The 19,831-nt window shown below is 38.3% G+C and overlaps 2 protein-coding genes across 7 annotated transcripts in view; both read right to left on the bottom strand.

Moving 5' to 3' along the window:
* Positions 1–2,142, bottom strand: part of CTDSPL2 (CTD small phosphatase like 2) — an 86,233-nt gene extending 84,091 nt beyond the window's left edge. For 2 of the 5 annotated variants that reach the window (XM_055316808.1, XM_055316807.1), the window contains exon 1: positions 1,968–2,141. The gene's annotated coding sequence lies outside the window, so the exon portion shown is untranslated. Of the gene's footprint in view, positions 1–1,967 lie in introns of all 5 variants that reach the window. The other 3 variants (XM_055316809.1, XM_055316810.1, XM_055316811.1) reach the window with 2 other exon arrangements.
* Positions 2,143–12,383: 10,241 nt separating this feature from the next.
* Positions 12,384–19,831, bottom strand: part of GOLM2 (golgi membrane protein 2) — a 100,060-nt gene continuing 92,612 nt past the window's right edge. For both annotated transcript variants that reach the window (XM_055316785.1, XM_055316787.1), the window contains one exon: positions 12,384–14,448. In XM_055316785.1, the coding sequence (XP_055172760.1) occupies positions 14,378–14,448 (71 nt within the window). In that variant the 3' untranslated portion in view covers positions 12,384–14,377. The remainder of the gene's footprint in view (positions 14,449–19,831) is intronic.

Here is a 19,831-nt window from a genome sequence, read left to right as displayed (position 1 = left end):
GAAAAAGAATAACATTACTAGCTCAAATGAAATGCCTGAGACATTGAATATTATAAAACATACCGATCCTATTCAGTTTTTCCATACAATCCTATTTGGAATTTCTATACACCTACAAATCCACAGAGATTATTAAGGTCTATACCACTTAGAGCTTTTACTTTCTTTCAACTCCTACTGAGAAGAATATGAAAAGAGCACAGGTACTGTATGAACGCAGAATTAAAACAATTTGGGAGAGTTTTTTAAGACAAAATCTACACACAATCCTTACTCAGCTATCTGTAAACCAAATTTTATTAAAAACATTAGTGTTTTATAAACTACCCAAAAAGGTCATTAAAGTAGAGATTAAAACCTACACAAATCAAATAATTTATTCTACATTCTTTTAAGTCACATATTCGGCCCTATTCTTTAAACAAATAGGGTCAGCAAGTATCCAATATGCCCTCATCTCCACTTCCCACCCACTCTTCTTTTGCTCCTGGAAGACAAGTATGAGGTTCAATTCAATCCTAAAAGACTGCTTCACCTAAGAGCTACTTTTGCCTTGACTTTCTTTATGACCTTGGGGGGAATCTACCAAAAGACAATTATAATGATGTTGTTTATCACTGAAATTTAATCCTAATATGCTAACATTAGTAAAGTCATCTAAACTAAACCTAGAAAAGTGAAAAAAAAACCATTGAGTTATAAACATTGACTGATATGTAACATAAGCCACATTTTAAAAATGTAGCTAGTTAAGGGGGAAAAATAAGAAGGCCTCAAATTCAACAATGTTGAAAAACAAATTCTGAAAAACACCAACTGACTCTCTACTTTTCTCTATGGACAAATGGTTTGCAATATAAGAAAAAAGGTGGGGGGGGGGCGGAATGAAACTAGCCTTAACTACTTGTCCCTTGCTTTTATAAGGATTACAGGTGGACAACAAACGAAAAATTTAAAACTTGGCAAAGAATGGGGAAACTGTATGTAAAGAAATCTACAATCTGAAAATTACTAAGATGAATCTTTTAAGTACTAATTTGTATATCCATATTGGGCAGTAATCATGGTACCGCTTTATTAGCACTAGAAAGATAAATCCTTGCCTAGGAGGAACATTTACTAAGTACATTTCATTTCAAGATCTTAGGGCAGTTTACGAGCAGTATCTCTTTAGGCTTCCCTAAGGTACTCTAAAGTGCTTAACATCATTCACACATCCAGCCACCGCTAGGGTGAGAAGTAAATAAACACGATTTACTTATGCAATTATTTACCACAGAATTCTAGTCAAGAATGAAAAAGTAAACATCCACATAGTCATTTAATACCCAAGGAAAGCGGCGACTACTACGGCCGATAAGATTCACCCTTAACTGACCACTACAGAAACCACAGGCCTTCCACATGGGCTGTCCTTTACTACCACTCCTGATTCGAAAAAGTAACAATGTCAAGTCAACATTTTAACAGTACAGAAGATAAACAGAACTTGATGAAATATCTAATTCCAGATCCTCGGAAGATGTTTATAAAAACTGAGACAGAGCAACGCCCCCCTAAAAGCACCCTCCTAGAAAGAATGAAATATCGAAAACATCAGGTGGGCCAAGGTTAGAAAAGCTGATCTAACCCAACTACCCCAGAGGGACCACAGGGTTTGGGACTAGGAACGTGAGATCGGGGTGGGGGTGGGTAGCAAAGTGAAATCTAACCCCAGAAATCACAACACAGGCCGCAGCCTGGGAGCTGAAGCTGGCGGGAAGTGAGCTCCCTTTCTGTTCCCAGGGGAAAGTCCAGAGAAGAGCGGCTCCACACCGCGCACTTACAGGGCGCCAATGGTGCATGCCTACCAAGGCGCCGAGCCGCTGGAGAACCCGGTTTGGAAGGGGAGGAGACCCCGGCAGACGGCCCTGGAAGAGGAGGACTAAGGTTGGAAGCAGCGGCAGTGTCTGGACGAGGGGGATTACCTAACTGTGACGACAGAGAAGTGTCCTCAGGCTCCGGCGATGGTCCCGACTGCGCAATGTGTGGTGTCTTTCCCGCTTAGCCCGCAGCAGCAACAGAACCAGCTCCTTCAGCCAGTCGCCATTTCCCGCCTACCGACCTGCTGCACCGCACGGACAGAGACCCGGATGGAAAGCGGCCTCTCCGCGCAGGCGCCTCGGCTTCCTCCTCCCCCTCCCGCCACAATTCCGCGAGGTGGGAGGGAAGGAATGCGGGAGGCTTCAGCGGCAAAAAAAAAAAAAAAAAAAAAAAAAACACAAAAAACCAAACCAAACCAAACTAAAACAAAAAGCCCCGACAAAAACAAAAACAAACAAACAAACAAAAAAACAACTTTTAGTCCCGTAAAGGGCCTTGGAGTTCCTGCCGCCAGAAGAAACTCACAAACCCGATTCTTGACAAAAATTGAACGCAGACCCTCAGGACCGAATGGAGGAACAAGGACAAAACCTATCAGGCTACACCAGGGCCCGGGGGATATTTGTACTTTAGGGGCCTCCGTAGCTGGCTGTGTAGTGATTGCAGGAGGAGTAGGGAGTAAAGCGTTGGGAGTGAAGAGGCGGGGATCCGAAGGACGGTTTTTCCTCCCGCTGCTAACGGAACTGCTTAGGCAGGGCTGGGAGGGGGAGCGCGCCCTCGCCCGGGAGGCGGGGCTTAGGAACGCGGCGCTCACCCTGGCGGCGAGGCTTTAGCAACCCGGGCGCGCCAGGTGGGTGGGGCCAAGCGGGACAGGGTGGGACTAACGCCTTGGCGCGCCGGAGGAGGTAGTTAGTGTGTAGCGAGCGCTGCCGGAGGCCGTGGCGAGACGAATCCTTCCTTCTTTCCAGGGATCCGGGTGGCCGGCCGTTGAAGGTCCTCTTTCCAGCTCTCTGCCTAGAGAGCATAGCAGTTGCTTGTGGATCTGCCATGCAAACCCACGCCATTCGACTCCACGCGATGTCGGCGCTGGTCCTTCCGAGAAGTCAGATCGTTCAGACAACTGGGGTCCTACCTGCATTACTGAGTCTAAGGACCGACCGTCAGCCTCACGGGGTGGAAATGTATCAGTCCAAGCGTCCAGCCCTAGTGGAGTATCAGAAAACCGAGTGTAGTGGTTGGAAGAGCATCATCTCTTTACTAAAACTCTTGGGCAATTCACATTATTCAATCAAGAAATATTTACTGAAAAAAAAAAAAAAAACACAGGGTGTGAGGACCATACTAGATGCGAGGGATACGAGGCAGACGTGGACCCTGCCTTCCCAGAGTTCATGGTCTATTGAAGACAAACAAGTAGACAATTTAAATACAGCTAAAATGACCACAAGGAGTTCTTGACAGGCGTACAACTTGAGTGAGGGTTTGAGATGGCTTTCATGAGATGATGGCAGGAAGAATCGATCGATGTTAGAAGGCAAGTGTCTAGGTAAAGGAAACGACAGATCGAAAAATCCAAAAATGAAATTGCATTGAGCAGTTAGGGAAATGGTTCTGTGCACCAGGGATACAGGAGTTGAGGGGAAGATAGTGGAGAGAGATGGCACGGAGGTAAGCAGAGAATCTGGTGAATTCTTGTGAATCTGGTGGTTTCAAAGTGTGGAGGAGGTGGGTTGTCTCCTGATAGCCTTATATACTACAGATCCTGTCAGAGCTCAGAGTTCATTTGTACCAGGTCTCTTCCTAATACAAGAATGCTCTAAATGAGACATTGACAGGACGTGGTGTAACTGTGTGCAGAACTGGTATTAGTCCACAAAATAATAGATTCCTAAAAAACGAATTGAAAATCAACAAACAGTTACTGATTATCCAGGGTGTATCACGGAAAGCAATAGAATATAGACTAAACAATTACCCCAATTGATTACCAAAATAATTTTTAAATCAGGTAAAAATTGGAAGTATTTCTGAAAAAAAGTTGTTCCCAGTAGTAGTAACTTCCAGTGTTCACTCTTCTAAAACAAGTATGCCATTTACAAAGTAGTTTTATATGCATTTTGATTTCCCCAACAACCCTAGGAAAAAATAAAATAGGTGATATTAGTCCCCAAACTCTTCAGCTGAAGACGCTAAAATTTTTTTAAGGTGAGGAGAGGGGAGAAAAAAGAAAAAACAGATGTATTATCCAAAGACAATCTGCCAGGAAGAAATATACTCAGGACTCAAGCCCCCCTTCTCCTCATTACAGCACCTCCTACTGTCTCCTGTGGCAATGTTAATTGTTAGATGTTAAGTTTAGAAAGGCTGCTGGTAGCAAGTCTAAGTGCTTTTGCAATTTATTTAATATTTCAATACCATTTGTTCACAGATGACTATTATTTCTGATTTTCACCTTCTTTTACATCTAATAGTCTACTAGATTCTCTTCTGCAATATCTAAGTGGATTGTTTTGAAATCAAATGAGATATTATTTACGGAAAAACATTCAATAAGCTGTTTTCCTTGCTCCTTAAATAATAGTTGTTAATGTCATTAAGCTTCAGTAAAAATTCTGTCCAAGATTTTAGAATGAAATAAAGGTTTAAAAATATGAACTTTTTAAAGGTTTTATTTATTTATTCATGACAGACATTGGGGGTGGGGTGGGGCGGAGACACAGGCAGAGGGAGAAGCAGGCCCCATGCAGGGAGCCTGACTTGGGACTGGATCCCGGGTCTCCAGGATCCCACCCTGGGCTGAAGGCGGCCCTAAACTGCTGAGCCTCCGGGACTGCCCAAAAATATGAACTTTAAAAAAAACCCTGAAGTATATTAAGATGCAAAGCAGTAGCCATAGGGAAAAAATTAATGCAAAAACCTAGTGACATGCATGCTTTCTAACCTATACAGAACTATTGCTATGTGAAAACATTAATGAAATAGGATGTTCACTAAGTAATGTGATAGAAGTGTCTTGGATATTCTATAGAATCCTTCACGGGATCCCTGGGTGGCGCAGCGGTTTGGCGCCTGCCTTTGGCCCAGGGCACGATCCTGGAGACCCGGGATCGAATCCCACGTCGGGCTCCCGGTGCATGGAGCCTGCTTCTCCCTCTGCCTGTGTCTCTGCCTCTCTCTCTCTCTCTCTGTATGACTATCGTAAATAAAAAAAAAAAAATCAATAGAATCCTTCAAAAAGTTCCTTATTTCACAGTATATGGAATATATTTACCTTTGATATGTAAGGCATATGCACTTCACAAACAATTCTTAAAATTCTCTATGAGATATATTTTTATCACTCTTACTACAACTCATTAAGGAAGTAATACTTAAATCCTGAAATATCAGAACTGCATTTTGCTCTAATATTGCAATCACTTGATGGCAATGATCATCTGAAACATGGTCAAAACAAAACTTCATTTTCTCTCAAATCTGCTTCTCTCAGTATTCTGTACCTTATAGAATATAGTTTGTTTCTCATATTTCATCCAATCCATTGTAAGTGCAATAAGATAGACCATGAAAATATCTTGAATCCAAACACTTACCACTCCAGCTATGTCCCTAGTTCAAGGACCATAATCTCTGACCTAGAATACTATAAGTGTTCCTGTTCTGTTCTTGAGCCTCCTTCAACCTTTCTAACACACAGCCAAAGTGATCATTTTAAACCTCATTATAAAATTTCCATCACCCTTAAAATCTAAAATCTTTACTGTGACATGCAAGTGAGCTATTAGCTCGCTCTTGGATACCTTACTAACTAAATTCCCTACCTCTTGTTATTTGTATTTCCATCATACTGTCCAACTAACTATTCTTTGAAAAAGTGTATTCCTTTATCAAGGGCTTTATATTTATTGTTTCTCTGCTTCTAATTCTTTTTCCCCCTAGACCTGTGCTATTCAACAGCCACTAGCTACAAGCCATGTGTGGCTACTGAACACTTGAAATGTGGCATTGAGGTTGAGGAAATCAATTTTTAATTTTATTTAATTTTAATTAGCTTAAACTTTAAAACTAAGACCCGAGTGCTTAATAGAGCTTCCATTTGGGGTAATGAAACAGTCCTAGAACTAGTTAATGGCAATAATTGCACAACATTGTTAGTGTATACTTAATGCCACTGAATTATATATTTTACATGTAAATGTAACAATGGTAAATTTTATATTATGTGTATTTTACTACAATAAAAAAAATTGTTCCTTGGTATTTCCCCAAAGAAGCTGAACTTGTGCCCACACAAAAATCTACACATGAATATCAATAGCAACTTTATTCGTAACTGCCAAAACTTAGAGCACCCAAAATGTCCTTCAATAGGTGAAAGGTTAAACTGTGATATACCCATACAACGGAATATTAATCAGCTAAAAAGGCCAATCTGAAAAGGCTGTATACTATATGATTACAATTATATAATATCTTGGAAAAGTGGCTGACAGGGGCTTAGAGGAAAGGAAGGAGGAATAAGTCGACTATGTGTGATTTTTAGGGCAGTGAAACTATTCTGCATACTATAATGGTAGATACATGTCATTATACATTTGTCCTAATCCATAGAATTTACAATACAAAATGTGAATTTTAATGTAAACTGACTTTGGTTGATAATGATGTGTACAGTGTTAGTTTATCAATTGTAATAAAAAAATTTAGCTTGTGTGTGTGTGTGAATGGAGTATGTGGGAATTCTCTACTTTCTACTTAATTAGCTGTGAACCTGAAAGTGCCCGAAAAAGTAAAGTGTATTGAAAAACATTAATACTTCGTTCAGGGGAGGGGATGGATCCCTGAGTGGCGCAGCGGTTTGGCGCCTGCCTTTGGCCCAGGGCGCGATCCTGGAGACCCGGGATCGAATCCCACGTCAGGCTCCCGGTGCATGGAGCCTGCTTCTCCCTCTGCCTGTGTCTCTGCCTCTCTCTCTGTGTGTGAGTATCATAAATAAATAAAATAAAAAAAATTAATACTTCGTTCAGGGGGATTCCTGGGTGGCGCAGCGGTTTGGCGCCTGCCTTTGGCCCAGGGCACGATCCTGGAGACCCGGGATTGAATCCCACGTCAGGCTCCCGGTGCATGGAGCCTGCTTCTCCCTCTGCCTATGTCTCTGTCTCTCTCTCTCTCTGTGTGTGACTATCATAAATAAATAAAAATTTAAAAAAATACTTCGTTCAGTTATTGGAAAACTTTAAGGTATGCTTGGAACATGGGTATGTGAACATACTTGCTCAAATATAAATTTTATTAATGCTAAATACTAATCAAATATTTCCAATGACAATTTACTGTCCAAATTGAGATGCATTGTAAATGTAAAATATATACTAGATTTAAGATTTAGTACAAAAGAAAATATAAAATATCTCATGAGTAGCATTTTATGTTGATTACATATTAAAATAATAATATTTTGGATATATTGGTTAAATATCAAAATTTCATCAGTATTTTTAAAAGTTATTACTAGGGGTGCCTGAGTGGCTCAGTTGGTTCAGTGTCTGCCTTCAGCTCAGGTCATCATCCCAGGATCCTGGGATGAAGCCCTGCATTGGGCTCCCTGCTCAGCGGGGAGCTTGCTTCTCTCTCTCCTCCTTGCTTGTGCTATCTCGGTTACTATTTCTTATTCTCTCTCTCTCTCTCTCTCATATAATTAAATAAATAAAATATTTAAAATAAAATGTGGTTACTAGAAAATTTAAAATTACATAGGTAGTTTGTATTAATTATATTTTTATTGGATAGTATTGCATAGAATATTCACATGGCTTGTTCTCATACCCCTTTTTCAGAAAGGCCCTCCCTGATCATCCTATCTAAAATATTACTCCTCTAGGAGAACCTGAGTGGCTCAGTCAGTTAAGTGTGTCTCTCATGAATAAATCCGACTCTTGATTTCAGCTCAGGTCATGATCTAAGGGTTGTGGGATTGAGGCCTGCATCAGGCTCTGCACTCAGCAGGGAGTCTGCTGGAGATTATCTTCCTCTACCTTCCCCTGCTTCCAAGCACGCTCTCTCTCTCTCTCTCTAAAATAGACAAAATCTTTTGAAATAGCACTCCTACATCATTATTCCTTTTTTTTCTAACTTATTTTTCTTATAGCATTTATCAATATGAGTATAGAAAATAATATCTCCCTCTGACATATAAATTCCACGAAGGCAGAGACTTTATCACTGTTGTATCCCTTGTATCTCCAGACGTATTAGGTACTCAATAAGTAATTGAAAGAATGATTTTTTTTAAGATTTTATTTATTTATTCATGAGAGACACACAGAGGGAGAGAGGCAGAGACAGAGGCAGGCTGATATGGGACTTGATCCCAGGACTCCAGGATCCCGCCCCTGGGCCAAAGGCAGGCACTAAACCCAGGGATCCTGATCATTGTTCTTTTATGATGAAATCTTTAGACTTTGTGTTAGGGGGTGGGGTGAACATCTTGAGCACACAATAAATATTGAATGAACCCCAAATCCACATTTCTGGGTCTCTCAACATTTCAACTATTTTCAAATACTTATAGTACAACTACATTTATATATCCTCAAATTCATTCTACTATCATTGCAATTTGCAATGAAACCCACCCAATGTGGGTAGCCCGGGTGGCTCAGCGGTTTAGCAACGCCTTTGGTCCAGGGCGTGATCCTGGAGACCCGGGATCAAGTCCCACATTGGCTCCCTGCATGGAGCCTGCCTCTCCCTTTGCCTGTGTCTCTGCCTCTCTCTCTCTCTTTGTGTCTCTCATGAATAAATAAATAAATTTTTTAAAAAAACAATAACAAAAAACCCCCCACCCAATGTATTTTTCATTTCAATTATTATACTTTGCAGTCCTAGAATTTCCTTTTGATTTTCTGTAATTTTCATTTCTGTGCTGAGACTCTGTTTACTCATTTAAAACATTTTCATTTGATCTTTAAATAAACTTTTAATACCTGCATTAACAAACAACTAATAGGGCAGCCCAGGTGGCTTAGCGTGCCTTCAGACTAGGGTGTGTTCCTGGAGACCGAGTATCGAGTCCCACGTCGGGCTCTCTGCCTCTCTCTCTCTGTCTCTCATGAATAAATAAATAAAATCTTTAAAAAAAAACCCACAAACAACTAATATGACAACAATAGCTATCTAATTCTTTTTTTTAAAGATTTTGTTTTATTTATTCTTGAAGAGCGAGAGGAGACAGAGGCAGAGACACAGGCAGAGGGAGAAGCGGGCTCCATTCAGGTAGCCCGACATGGGACTCAATCCCGGGTCTTCAGGATCAGCCCTGGGCCAAAGGCAGGCGCCAAACCGCTGCGCCACCCAAGGATCCCCTCTAATTTTTTTTTTAACTATGGATTACATTTCAAGTCTTTGTCTAGTAATTTATTGAATACTGGACATCATTGTGTAGATGCCGTAGAAATTATATCTTCTGAAAGGTGATGTTTCTTGTTTTAGCAGATTCTTCAGTTCCTGAGTGGTCACCTTAAACTACTATAGACTTGGTTTTATACTTTGTTAGCTCATATCTGTGAGATGCCCAAGGAATTTCGTGTTTTAACTTGGCAGTATACGATCTCCATACTCTATCTCCCCTTGCCATCTTGTCAGAGCTTGTTAGGGCAGGCCTGGGGAGGTCTTACTCTAGGGCATTGTCTTTACCCACAAGATGCAACCTTTCTAATGTTTCAGCTGGATGCCACAACTGTTAGAGATTGCTACCTTGGCAGGCCCAGAAACTTAGTGCCCCTTAGCACTGCTTTTAGGCCAACATTTCTTGACCACTAGTATCTACATTCCATTCTCAGCTCTGTAACAACTGCTATCTGGTAAGCATCAGGTGGTCTTGCTCTGATTATGTACAGCCCAGACCTCACCCATGGAGTTGCGGGCATCCCCAAGGATTTTGCGAGCTACCACTCTGTATAGCTCCATCTTCTCTGGCGCCACAGCACTGATTCCAACTGCTTCAGCTGTTCTCCACTCTTATCTCTGTATTCTCAGCTCAGCCTCTTTACACAACAGGAAGCTGGGTGATAGTGGGGTTCAAGTGCTAAAGTTTTTATTTCAGAAGTTTCAGTTTTGTGCAACCCAAAACAGTCGATTAATATGTATTGTTCACTTTCATAGCTGCTACTAATTCTGGAGGACTAGTCAAATTAATCATAGCCAGAAACAAAAGTCTCCGTTCCCTCAGATTTTTTGCAGTGGAATTAAGGAAAGAGGAGCAGCTGCTTTTGGGTGGCCAACTAAGAAAATACGACCTGCTGGAAGTCATGGGTAGAGGTTTGAGGAGAAAGCTGGTCTAAGTGAAAGAAAGTAGCAAGTAGAGCGAGGCAGAAATGGGAGTTGGTGAAACAAAGTTGATGGAATTGAATTGCTCCACAAGTCCGGGAGACTCCTGTCCTTTATGCAGTTTGCTTACATGGACCATTAAATTTTCCCCTTTTTCTGAGATAGTTGTTTGAATTTTCATTTGGAACCCTTAGTGAGGAGAGTCTTAAAAAGAATTGGGTACAGGGATCCCTGGGTGGCTCAGCAGTTTCAGCGCCTGCCTTTGGCCGAGGGCATTATCCTGGAGTCCCGGAATCAAATCCCACATTGGGCTCCTTGCATGGAGCCTGCTTCCTCTGCTTATGTCTCTGCTTCTCTCCCTCTCTCTGTGTCTCTCATGAATAAATACATAAAATCTTAAAAAAAAAAAAAAGCCGGGGGACGGGGCGTTGGGGGCAGCTCGGGTGGCTTAGTGGTTTAGCGCCGCCTTCAGCCCAGGGTGTGGTCCTGGAAACCCCGGATGGAGGCCCACATCAGGCTCCCTGCATGGAATGGATCCTGCTTCTCCCTCTGCCTGTGTCTGTGCCTCTCTCTCTGTATCTCTCATAAATAAATAAATAAATAAATAAATAAATAAATAAATAAATAAATAAAATCTTAAAAAACAAAAGAATTGGGTACAGCCCAATTAGAAGTGAATGTTGATGTGAAGACTCAATAACCTGGATTTTGGAAATGTATTAATGCCACATGATTTGATTATCTTTTTTTTTAAAATAATTTGTTTTGTTTTTAAAGATTTTATTTATTCATGAGACACAAAGAGGTAGAGGCAGAGACACAGGCAGAAGGAGAAGCAGGCTCCCAGCAAGGAGCCTGATGCGGGACTTAATCCCAGGACACCGAGATCATGACTTGAGCCAAAGGCAATGCTCAACCACTGAGCCATCCAGGTGCCCCTGGTTTGATTATCTTATTGAAACCATCAGATATGTATGTAGAGATTAGAAGTTTCCAAGGCTAGCCATTATGGGAAGTGACTATCCCCCTCATATCTATGCAGGTTCTGTTTGGTTTTGTTTTCTTGCAGATTCTCTGTCCTCATATTCTAGCAAATTTTGTTACAGGCATATAAATGTCAAATTAAAAAGGTACACAATCTTAACATTTTTATTTTTTTTTTAAATTTTTATTTATTTATGATAGTCACACAGAGAGAGAGAGAGAGAGGCAGAGACACAGGCAGAGGGAGAAGCAGGCTCCATGCACCAGGAGCCTGATGTGGGATTCGATCCCGGGTCTCCAGGATCAGGCCCTGGGCCAAAGGCAGGCGCCAAACCGCTGCGCCACCCAGGGATCCCCGAATCTTAACATTTTTAAAAAATAAAGATACATATTTTAGAAATGATTTTGAAGTCGCATTCACATTTTCTCTGGAATCATCCCTCGATGTATATTTTAGTTTTCATTTTCTCTTTATGAATCAGTAGCAAGTGACTTGAACTCACAAGGTTCTCCCTACCCTACCCTTTCCATACCTCTTCAGCCTCATTTCTCTCCCCCTTGCTCTTGATACTCTAGCCTCACAATTATGTTTCAGTTAAGTGAAAACTAGTTATATGGAAACTTAGAGATCTTGAAACCTTTGAACTTTGTTTTATTTTAATTTTTATTAAAGATTTTATTTACTTATTCATGAGAGACACACAGAAAGAGAGAGAGAGAGAGAGGCAGAGACACAGGCAGAGGGAGAAGCAGGCTCCATGCAGGGAGCCCGACGTGGGACTAGATCCCGGGTCTCCAGGATCAGGGCCTGGGCTGAAGGCGCGCTGAACTGCTGAGCTACCCGGGCTGCCAAAACTTTGTTTTATTTTTAATAATTCTTATCATTATTTAAAATTAGCTGGTTCATGTGTTTACTTATATATTGTCTGGCAGCTCCAACTTGGAAGCTCCATGAGAACAGAAACCTGGTCTGTCTTATCCACTACAGTATTGTTACATAAGACAATGCTGGGCACATAGGAAGCACTCAATATTTGTTAAATAAACTAGCACTACAATAAACTACCTTAATATAAATCTTTCTGCCCTTCTAGTTTAGCTTAGCCTAAAAGATATTCTAAATTTGCTCAAATTTTAGTGTTAAAATGTAGCCATTTGCATCACAAGTGTGATGTGTGTGTATGTATCAGAATCAGCAAAATAGTAAAACAAGTTTAATTTTAATTTATTAGAACCCAGTAAGTGATGATTTTAAAAGCAGAGTTTCCATCAAATTAACACTTAATTCTGGCCAAAAATACATGTAAAAAACCTAAATCTTAAGGCAGAAGTAAAATATTATAAAAACCAGCATGTCTAATACAGACTATAGAAGGTCAGAATTTTAGAGATTCACATAGTATTTTATAGCACTAAAATGTTAATACAGTCAGAAACATCAATTGGTCCAAGATTTCTCAGTTTATAAAATTGAAGAAATTTTGCTGTATAAGTAATAGCTACCATATAATTAAGTGATTGTTTTTATGACAAACATAGGCAGGAAATTTCATGGTTTTCATTTGTAAAGATTTTACAGTATTAAATATAAAGTATTACTAGAAGTATGCTTTAGATTCATCTTCCCACTCTAATGCCCAAAAGGTGTACATCAATTTTCTTTAACTCCATTTTTATAAATTCTGTGAATTATCATACCTATTCATTGTAGGCCTGACTATACTCAGCAAAAGCATGAATTGCTTACTTATTTGGTAGAAATAACAATTTTAGTAAATCACTATATCTTTTCCTGGTCACTAAATAATTTCAAACTGAAGTCTAAGAATTTTTGCACCTCCGATAAGTGAACAGCTTTTTTACTTCTGTAAGTTTGAATTTTTTATTAGAACCTGAGCACAAAGGGGGGAAAAAAGCATTTCATGTTTATGTGCAATTAACAGTAGTCCTTCTGAAAAACAGAGTTAACAACTTTAAATTTCTTCTTATGACCAAAATCTTTTGTTTTGGAGAGGGGGATAAAATTTAAAAGATATAAATCCAAAAACTGGGGTTAATTATAACTAGCTTATGCATTCTATGGAATAGTGTCAAAAATGACAAATGTATTTAAAATAATTTCACAAGTCTAGCAAATATGAGGTTTATGGGTTCTTAACAACATATTAATTACAAAGATTCTTCATCTTTATTATAAACTTTTAAGCTATTTTGATAAAACGCCTGTAGACCTCACTGTACTTCTACTTATTTGTGCATTAATAAAAATCTGTTAAAACTCCTTATTTAGTACTTCCGAAAAATTCTAGTCAAATAAGATCACTATAACTACCAGAGAAGCTTTGAAATACTGATTGCAGATTCATTTCAAAGTTGATTTAGCTTCTTTCAGAATCTGGCATTTAAGTCATGAATGTTTTCACCAACTTGGACTCTGAAAATATAAAAATTTTAGCCAATGATGGTTATAAAGTTAAGCAGTACCAGTATTATATGAAAAAATAAAAATTGAAACTATATTGTCAATCATGCATTTCACAATTTCATGAACTAAGGAAGGTATAACTTATATTGTTATGTCTTTGCAGGTTACCTCAACTTCCATCAGGCAGCTAATCTGCCAAAACACATCAGCATTCATGTAAAATAAAAGAAGGAGGGAAATGATTTTGCACACATGCTGTCCAGTGTTTGGCTTCCAAGTTCCCTCCCCTCCTTTATGTAACTATTGTAGGTGTAACTCCATGAAGAGCATGAGATGAGGAGTAGATAGAACAGAACACCTGTTGGGCTAGCAAGAATATATTAATCTATAAAAAGTTTTTCAGCTGAGTGTTTTCACTGGAGTTATGCTATGTGCAACATATAAACTGTACAACCAATTTTTCCTATTTGTCCATTTGTGGAATTAGGCTCAATAAAATGTAAAATATACATTAGTTCATTTTAAATGCAAAGATTACAGTTTTGCTTACTTTGTTTTTGGCTCAACTGTAATAACATCAAAAAAAATCTCTGCTTTAATAATACAATATGAAAAAGTTCACCTATGTACATGGGTACATTTCTTCATTAAAATTTTTCTTAAATCTATCTCAATGTATCTTTACAACTGATCTTTACAACAAAAGTCAAAAACAACAAAGTAGAAATGATTCCATTTTACAGCACTTTAGGTTTTCTGAAGTTTTCCTTTTAGGGCTTAAAGGACATCGTTGAAACGTTGCTTTCCATAGTCTGCAGGATCGATCTGAAGTTCTCGTTCTTCATCATCTGTAAGGGAAATAATTATGTATCAAGAATATTATTTTTAAAATCACATGCAGAAAAACCAATTAAATAATGCCTCAGTTTTTTTCTCAGGCTTAAGGCAGCTTTCTGCTTGTTATTTTACGCCTCCTAAAATAGGGTTCTACTTCTTAGTTGCTTGGTTAACCAGCAAAAAGTCTACCTTCCAAAGTATTCCAATATATTGGAAGATTACTTAATTTTTTTTAGATTACTTAATTTTAACAAATCTTTTGATGATAGGTAGATAGAAAGAAGTAGAACTAGATATAGTTAGCAAAACTTTAGGAACTTTAGGAATCCACAAACATAATATATATTATTTCTATTAGATTAAGTAGTCCTTTATTTTTTTTTATTTATTCATGAGAAACACAGAGAGTGAGGCAGAGACACAGGCAGAGGGAGAAGCAGGCTCCCTGGGGGGAGCCTGATGTGAGACTTGATCTCGGGACCCCGGGATCACGACCTGAGCTGAAGGCAGGCGCTCAACCACTGAGCCACCCAGGCGTCCCAAAGTAGTCCTTTAAATTGGAAGTTTTGGGTAGAAATCATTGTGTAGACATTTTCATGCCTTTAAAAATTAGCTTTTTTTCTAATTACAAAACAAATCCATATTCATCACATAAAAAATAGAAAATAAAAGACAGGAAAATAAAAATTACTCAGAATCCCAATATTTAACATTATAGTGAACTTCTTTGTTCCTCTGCAAAGAGCTTATCAGCACCTTCTTAAATGAAATGTACTAACCAAACTTAACTTTTTCTTTACCAAAAAGAAAAAAAGTATTATATAGTATGCTAGTAAGATCCTCAAAGTCAGGATACCTCGGTGGCTCAGTGGTTGAGCATCTGCCTTTGGCTCAAGTCATCATCCCAGGATCCTGAAATCAAGTCCCACATCAGACTCCCCACAGGGAGCCTACTTTTCCCTCTATGTCTCTGCCTCTTTCTCTGTGTCTCTCATGAATAAATAAACAAAATCTTAAAAAAACAAAAACAAAAACAAAAAAAGATCCTCAAAGTCAGCTATATTAAACAGCTCCATATAATATTTTGGAGTTTGACTTATTTAGCCATTGACAGGTATTTCTGGATCCTTCTTGGGTATCATCTATCACTTCACGTTTTTGTTAGCTTATCTGGCAGTAGCAATCCTTTTCTAATTTCATTACAAACTACAGAATTTGAAATAAGACTGCTCAGAATTTGAAATAAGACTGCTCAGAATTTGAAATAAGACTGCTTAAAATTATGTTAGAACAAGAATGAAAAGTAATTTAATCAAAGCAAAGAAGCTTCCTTTTTAGTATATGGCTTTTAATGACATCTTTTGGCTCCTCCACAGCCTTAAAAAAGTGACTTTTCATACTTTTTGGTTCAAACTAACCCAAAAGCTTAGTTTTTGATAAACTGAGCTGTTACTATTGTAATTGACCAGAAATATAATGTTATATAGTTTAAAGAGTTATATGTTAGAATTCAAATTCATGTGTATACTATAACTTTCTGAAAACTGTTCTTTTAGATTTGATAGGTTTTCCAGGTAAAATTTTGCTCAAGAAAGATGCCATATGGTGTATGCAGTTATGTATTAACTTTACATAATGATGTATTCTTATTTCTTCTTCACGTTTATTCATAAAAAATGCCAAATAAACCAATTTTCTTTTTCCTTTCAATAACTTTCCTGTTAAACTTATAGAAATTCTCATTTAGAATCGCAGGCAACCATTCTGCATCATAATCTAACAAAATGATCTCCTATCTTCAATAGAGTAATCCACTAGGTATGATAGTGTCAAATCTGTTACAGGTAAAGGCTGAAATTATATCAATAATCACACTGTAATCTGAAAATATGCTAATCAATCTCTTATGGTACTCTTTGTACTTTAAAAACTATCTTTGGTTTTAAAAGGAAAATAATCACTGGCACCTCTCCAGAAAACTCTCCTTAGGATCCAGTTATAGGACATCACCTAATGACTATAAACATCTTTCAGGACTTAAGTAATTAAACGAAGATTTAATCACCATGGAACAGTGGGAAAAGCGGCTACACAAAAGAAAATTCCTAAAAATTTAACAGGAAAATTATTAAAGGGAAAAAGCAGATATGTCGGAAGGTTTTTAACTAAATAATTGTAAAGACAAAATAAAAGCAAGGCTCTAGAAATAGAAAAACTGAATTCTAGTCCTGACCCAGGCACTTAACAAACCTACCTGATCCAGTTTCTAAACCCTTTAGACCTTTAATTATCTCCTCAGTAAAGTACAGATAGCAACTGTTTTTTGTATCTCAAAATAAAATACTGCATATGAAAGCAGTCTTTACTTCCAAAGTCTTCTATAAATATAAGGAAGAGTTTGTTGGTTCTATTGATTTATGCTTTTAATCAATTTTTAATATGGTACCTTCACATTATTTTTCAGAATTCCAGAGGACATTTGGACTATGGAATATTTCTTACATTGAACTACCATTTACATTAACTAGAGTATATTTTCAGTGTAGCTATTCTAACCAGAATTCAAATTTCTACTGACAATCTTTTTGCATGTCTTTATAAAGTATGATGAAATTACCTAACCAAATCTGATATAGAACAGAGAACCACTAAATAAAATTATATTTTATTTCATTTTACAAAGCAGCAAAATCTATAAATACCTCATTAATATACAATGACTAGTAAAGGAAATGAGCATTCATAATTTATTAAATAACTCCTAAATTCCTTCTGAAGTCAAGAAAGGACCACCTTCATAAAGCAAGCTCTACCAAGCAAGAACATTTTGGGGTAACAAGGCAGTGAATGTCTCCACTAAAATGTACACATTAATCCACAGGCTAACATGCAATTATCCTCTAAAGCAGGCAGTCCTTGGGGGATCCCTGGGTGGCTCATGGTTTAGCACCTGCCTTCAGCCCAGGGCGTGATCCTGGAGTCCTGGGATCAAGTCCTGCATGGAGCCTGCTTCTCCCTCTGCCTGTGTCTCTGCCTCTCTCTCTGTGTGTCTCTCATGAATAAATAAATAAAATCTTTAAAAAATATATTATTCAATAAACACTTTAGTGCTTGCAGTGTGGAAGACATATTCAAAGTGCTGAACAAATATCTGAATCATATAATCCACATAACAACAGGTAAATACATTTCTATTTTACAGATAAGGATATTGAGGTATAGAGGGTAGGTAATTCACAAGGTCATAGAACTGCTAAGTGGTGGAGCTATGATTCAAATCCAGGCCATCTGGCTCCAGAATCCAGGCACTTAAGCTTCCTTCCATAAATAAACCCAGTTATATGCAGATCATATTCTGTTAAACAAACTTGAAGCTTCTATGGGACTAAAGATAAGAAAAAGAGAATTTGTAAACCTCCATCTCCTTAATACAATAAAGAATGAATTAAAAGACATATTCATCAGATGTGTAGTGTTTCCAGAGTTAATCTATTCATTGGGTCACTTAAAAGAAGGCAGGAAAAAGAATTTTTTATACCAATATAAATAAAATAATTCTTTTAGGGTGCTTCAGGAAACCAGGAATTAAAAAATCAGAATTAGGGGATCCCTGGGTGGTGCAGTGGTTTGGCGCCTGCCTTTGGCTCAGGGCGTGATCCTGGAGACCCGGGATCGAATCCCATATCGGGCTCCCGGTGCATGGAGCCTGCTTCTCCCTCTGCCTATGTCTCTGCCTCTCTCTCTCTCTCATGTGACTATCATAAATAAATAAAAATTAAAAAAAATCAGAATTAACCAGGATTGTAAACACAGGAAAAATTGGCTTCACTTAATTCTTTACGAAAACATTCTACAGGTAGTGCTGTCCCAAATGATCAATACTATGAACAAGCATCAGAGATAAAGCTGGAATCCTCTAGCTCTCTAATGGCAGAGATGATGCCAAAATCTCCATTTCATAATCAAGAATTTTGGGGACCAAAGCCAGAGTATCCTTAGCTGAATCCAGAACTTCAGTATTGCAACTGGAATCTCTAATCCTAGGGACCCAACAGATTGAGAAAAAGAACACTACTAATATTAGAGCAAAAGAGCCCCTACTGCTAGAACCTTGAGTATTTCTAAAGTGCACGTTTCAGGTTTTTTTGTTTGTTTGTTTTGTTTCAGTTTTTTTATTTGAAGTATAGTTGATACAACATTATATTAGTTTCAGGTGTATAACATAGTGATTCCCTAAGTTTATACATTAGTTCTCCAAAAAGTATAGCAATCATCTATTACCAGCATGTTTCAGTTTTTGATATCTCTGGCTGCAGAGTCTCAATGGTGGTAGTAAAGTTTCCACTTTCTTTCCTGAGCTTGGAAGAAGATATGTTTGAGGCACGCTCAAATAAGAAACACATTTTCTCATAATACCTGTGTTATACATAGGGCTTCCACTGTGAATGTGACCACAGAATTTTAGAACTGAGTAGGACCATCTACTGTAGTTCAAGATTCACATTACAGATGAAGGATTGTGGCCCAGAGAGTTTAGGTGTCTTGAAACATAATACACAGCTGGTCTCCTAACTCAGACTAATGTTTTTTTCCTCACTCTATTCTACTGCCTGCTTTGGCTACAAGTGCACAAACAGGCCTGGAAACCCAACCATTATTTGTACATTGAAACTATGAAGAAATGCTTTTAAATTCTAAATATTCTAGCTTAATACTAAACATTTAGAATCCAAATTGTTGATAAACAAGGGAACACCTATAATTGCTCCTTCCCACTTTTTGGACTGTTAATACTACACCTAAAGAATCCCTGAAAATAGGGCAGTTCAGCAGTTTAGCGGCGCCTTTGGCCCAGGGCGTGATCCTGGAGACCCTGGATTGAGTCCCACATCAGGCTCCCTGAATGGAGCCTGTTCTCCTTCTGCCTGCGTTTCTGCCTCTCTCTCTGTGTGTCTCTCATGAATAAATAAATAAAATCTTTAAAAAAAAAAAAAGAATCCCTGAAAATATGTTTAAAATTATTTGGGTCTTACAATATTCTTTTTTAGTCTGTTCACTCAAACTTATGCTTCTTCATCTGCTGCAGCTGATGCTCTTGAAACTTTGTTCCCTATGATAAAGGGTCCTCTTGGTAGCTATCCTATCTTTCTGCTGCTGTCATCTAGGGAACCCCAAAATGGGATAAAAAAAGTTAAGTGGCAACCTCCAGCTCAACTAAGATTCACCTGCAAATGAGGAAATTCCTAAATTTAACAATCCCCTCCCTACTTCATTGAGGGTATCATTTAGGTTACTTCCTCATATTCCTTAGAACTGATGCATTTATTCCCTTGTGGAAGGAAAGGCAGAGCAACATGAAGGTACTGGAGATCTAAAGTGTAAAGTGGCAATGAG

The sequence above is a fragment of the Nyctereutes procyonoides genome, unplaced genomic scaffold (assembly GCF_905146905.1).
Source record: "Nyctereutes procyonoides isolate TBG_1078 unplaced genomic scaffold, NYPRO_anot_genome, whole genome shotgun sequence".
Classification (NCBI taxonomy): Eukaryota; Metazoa; Chordata; class Mammalia; order Carnivora; family Canidae; genus Nyctereutes; species Nyctereutes procyonoides.
This window is presented reverse-complemented; position numbering and strand designations above follow the sequence as displayed.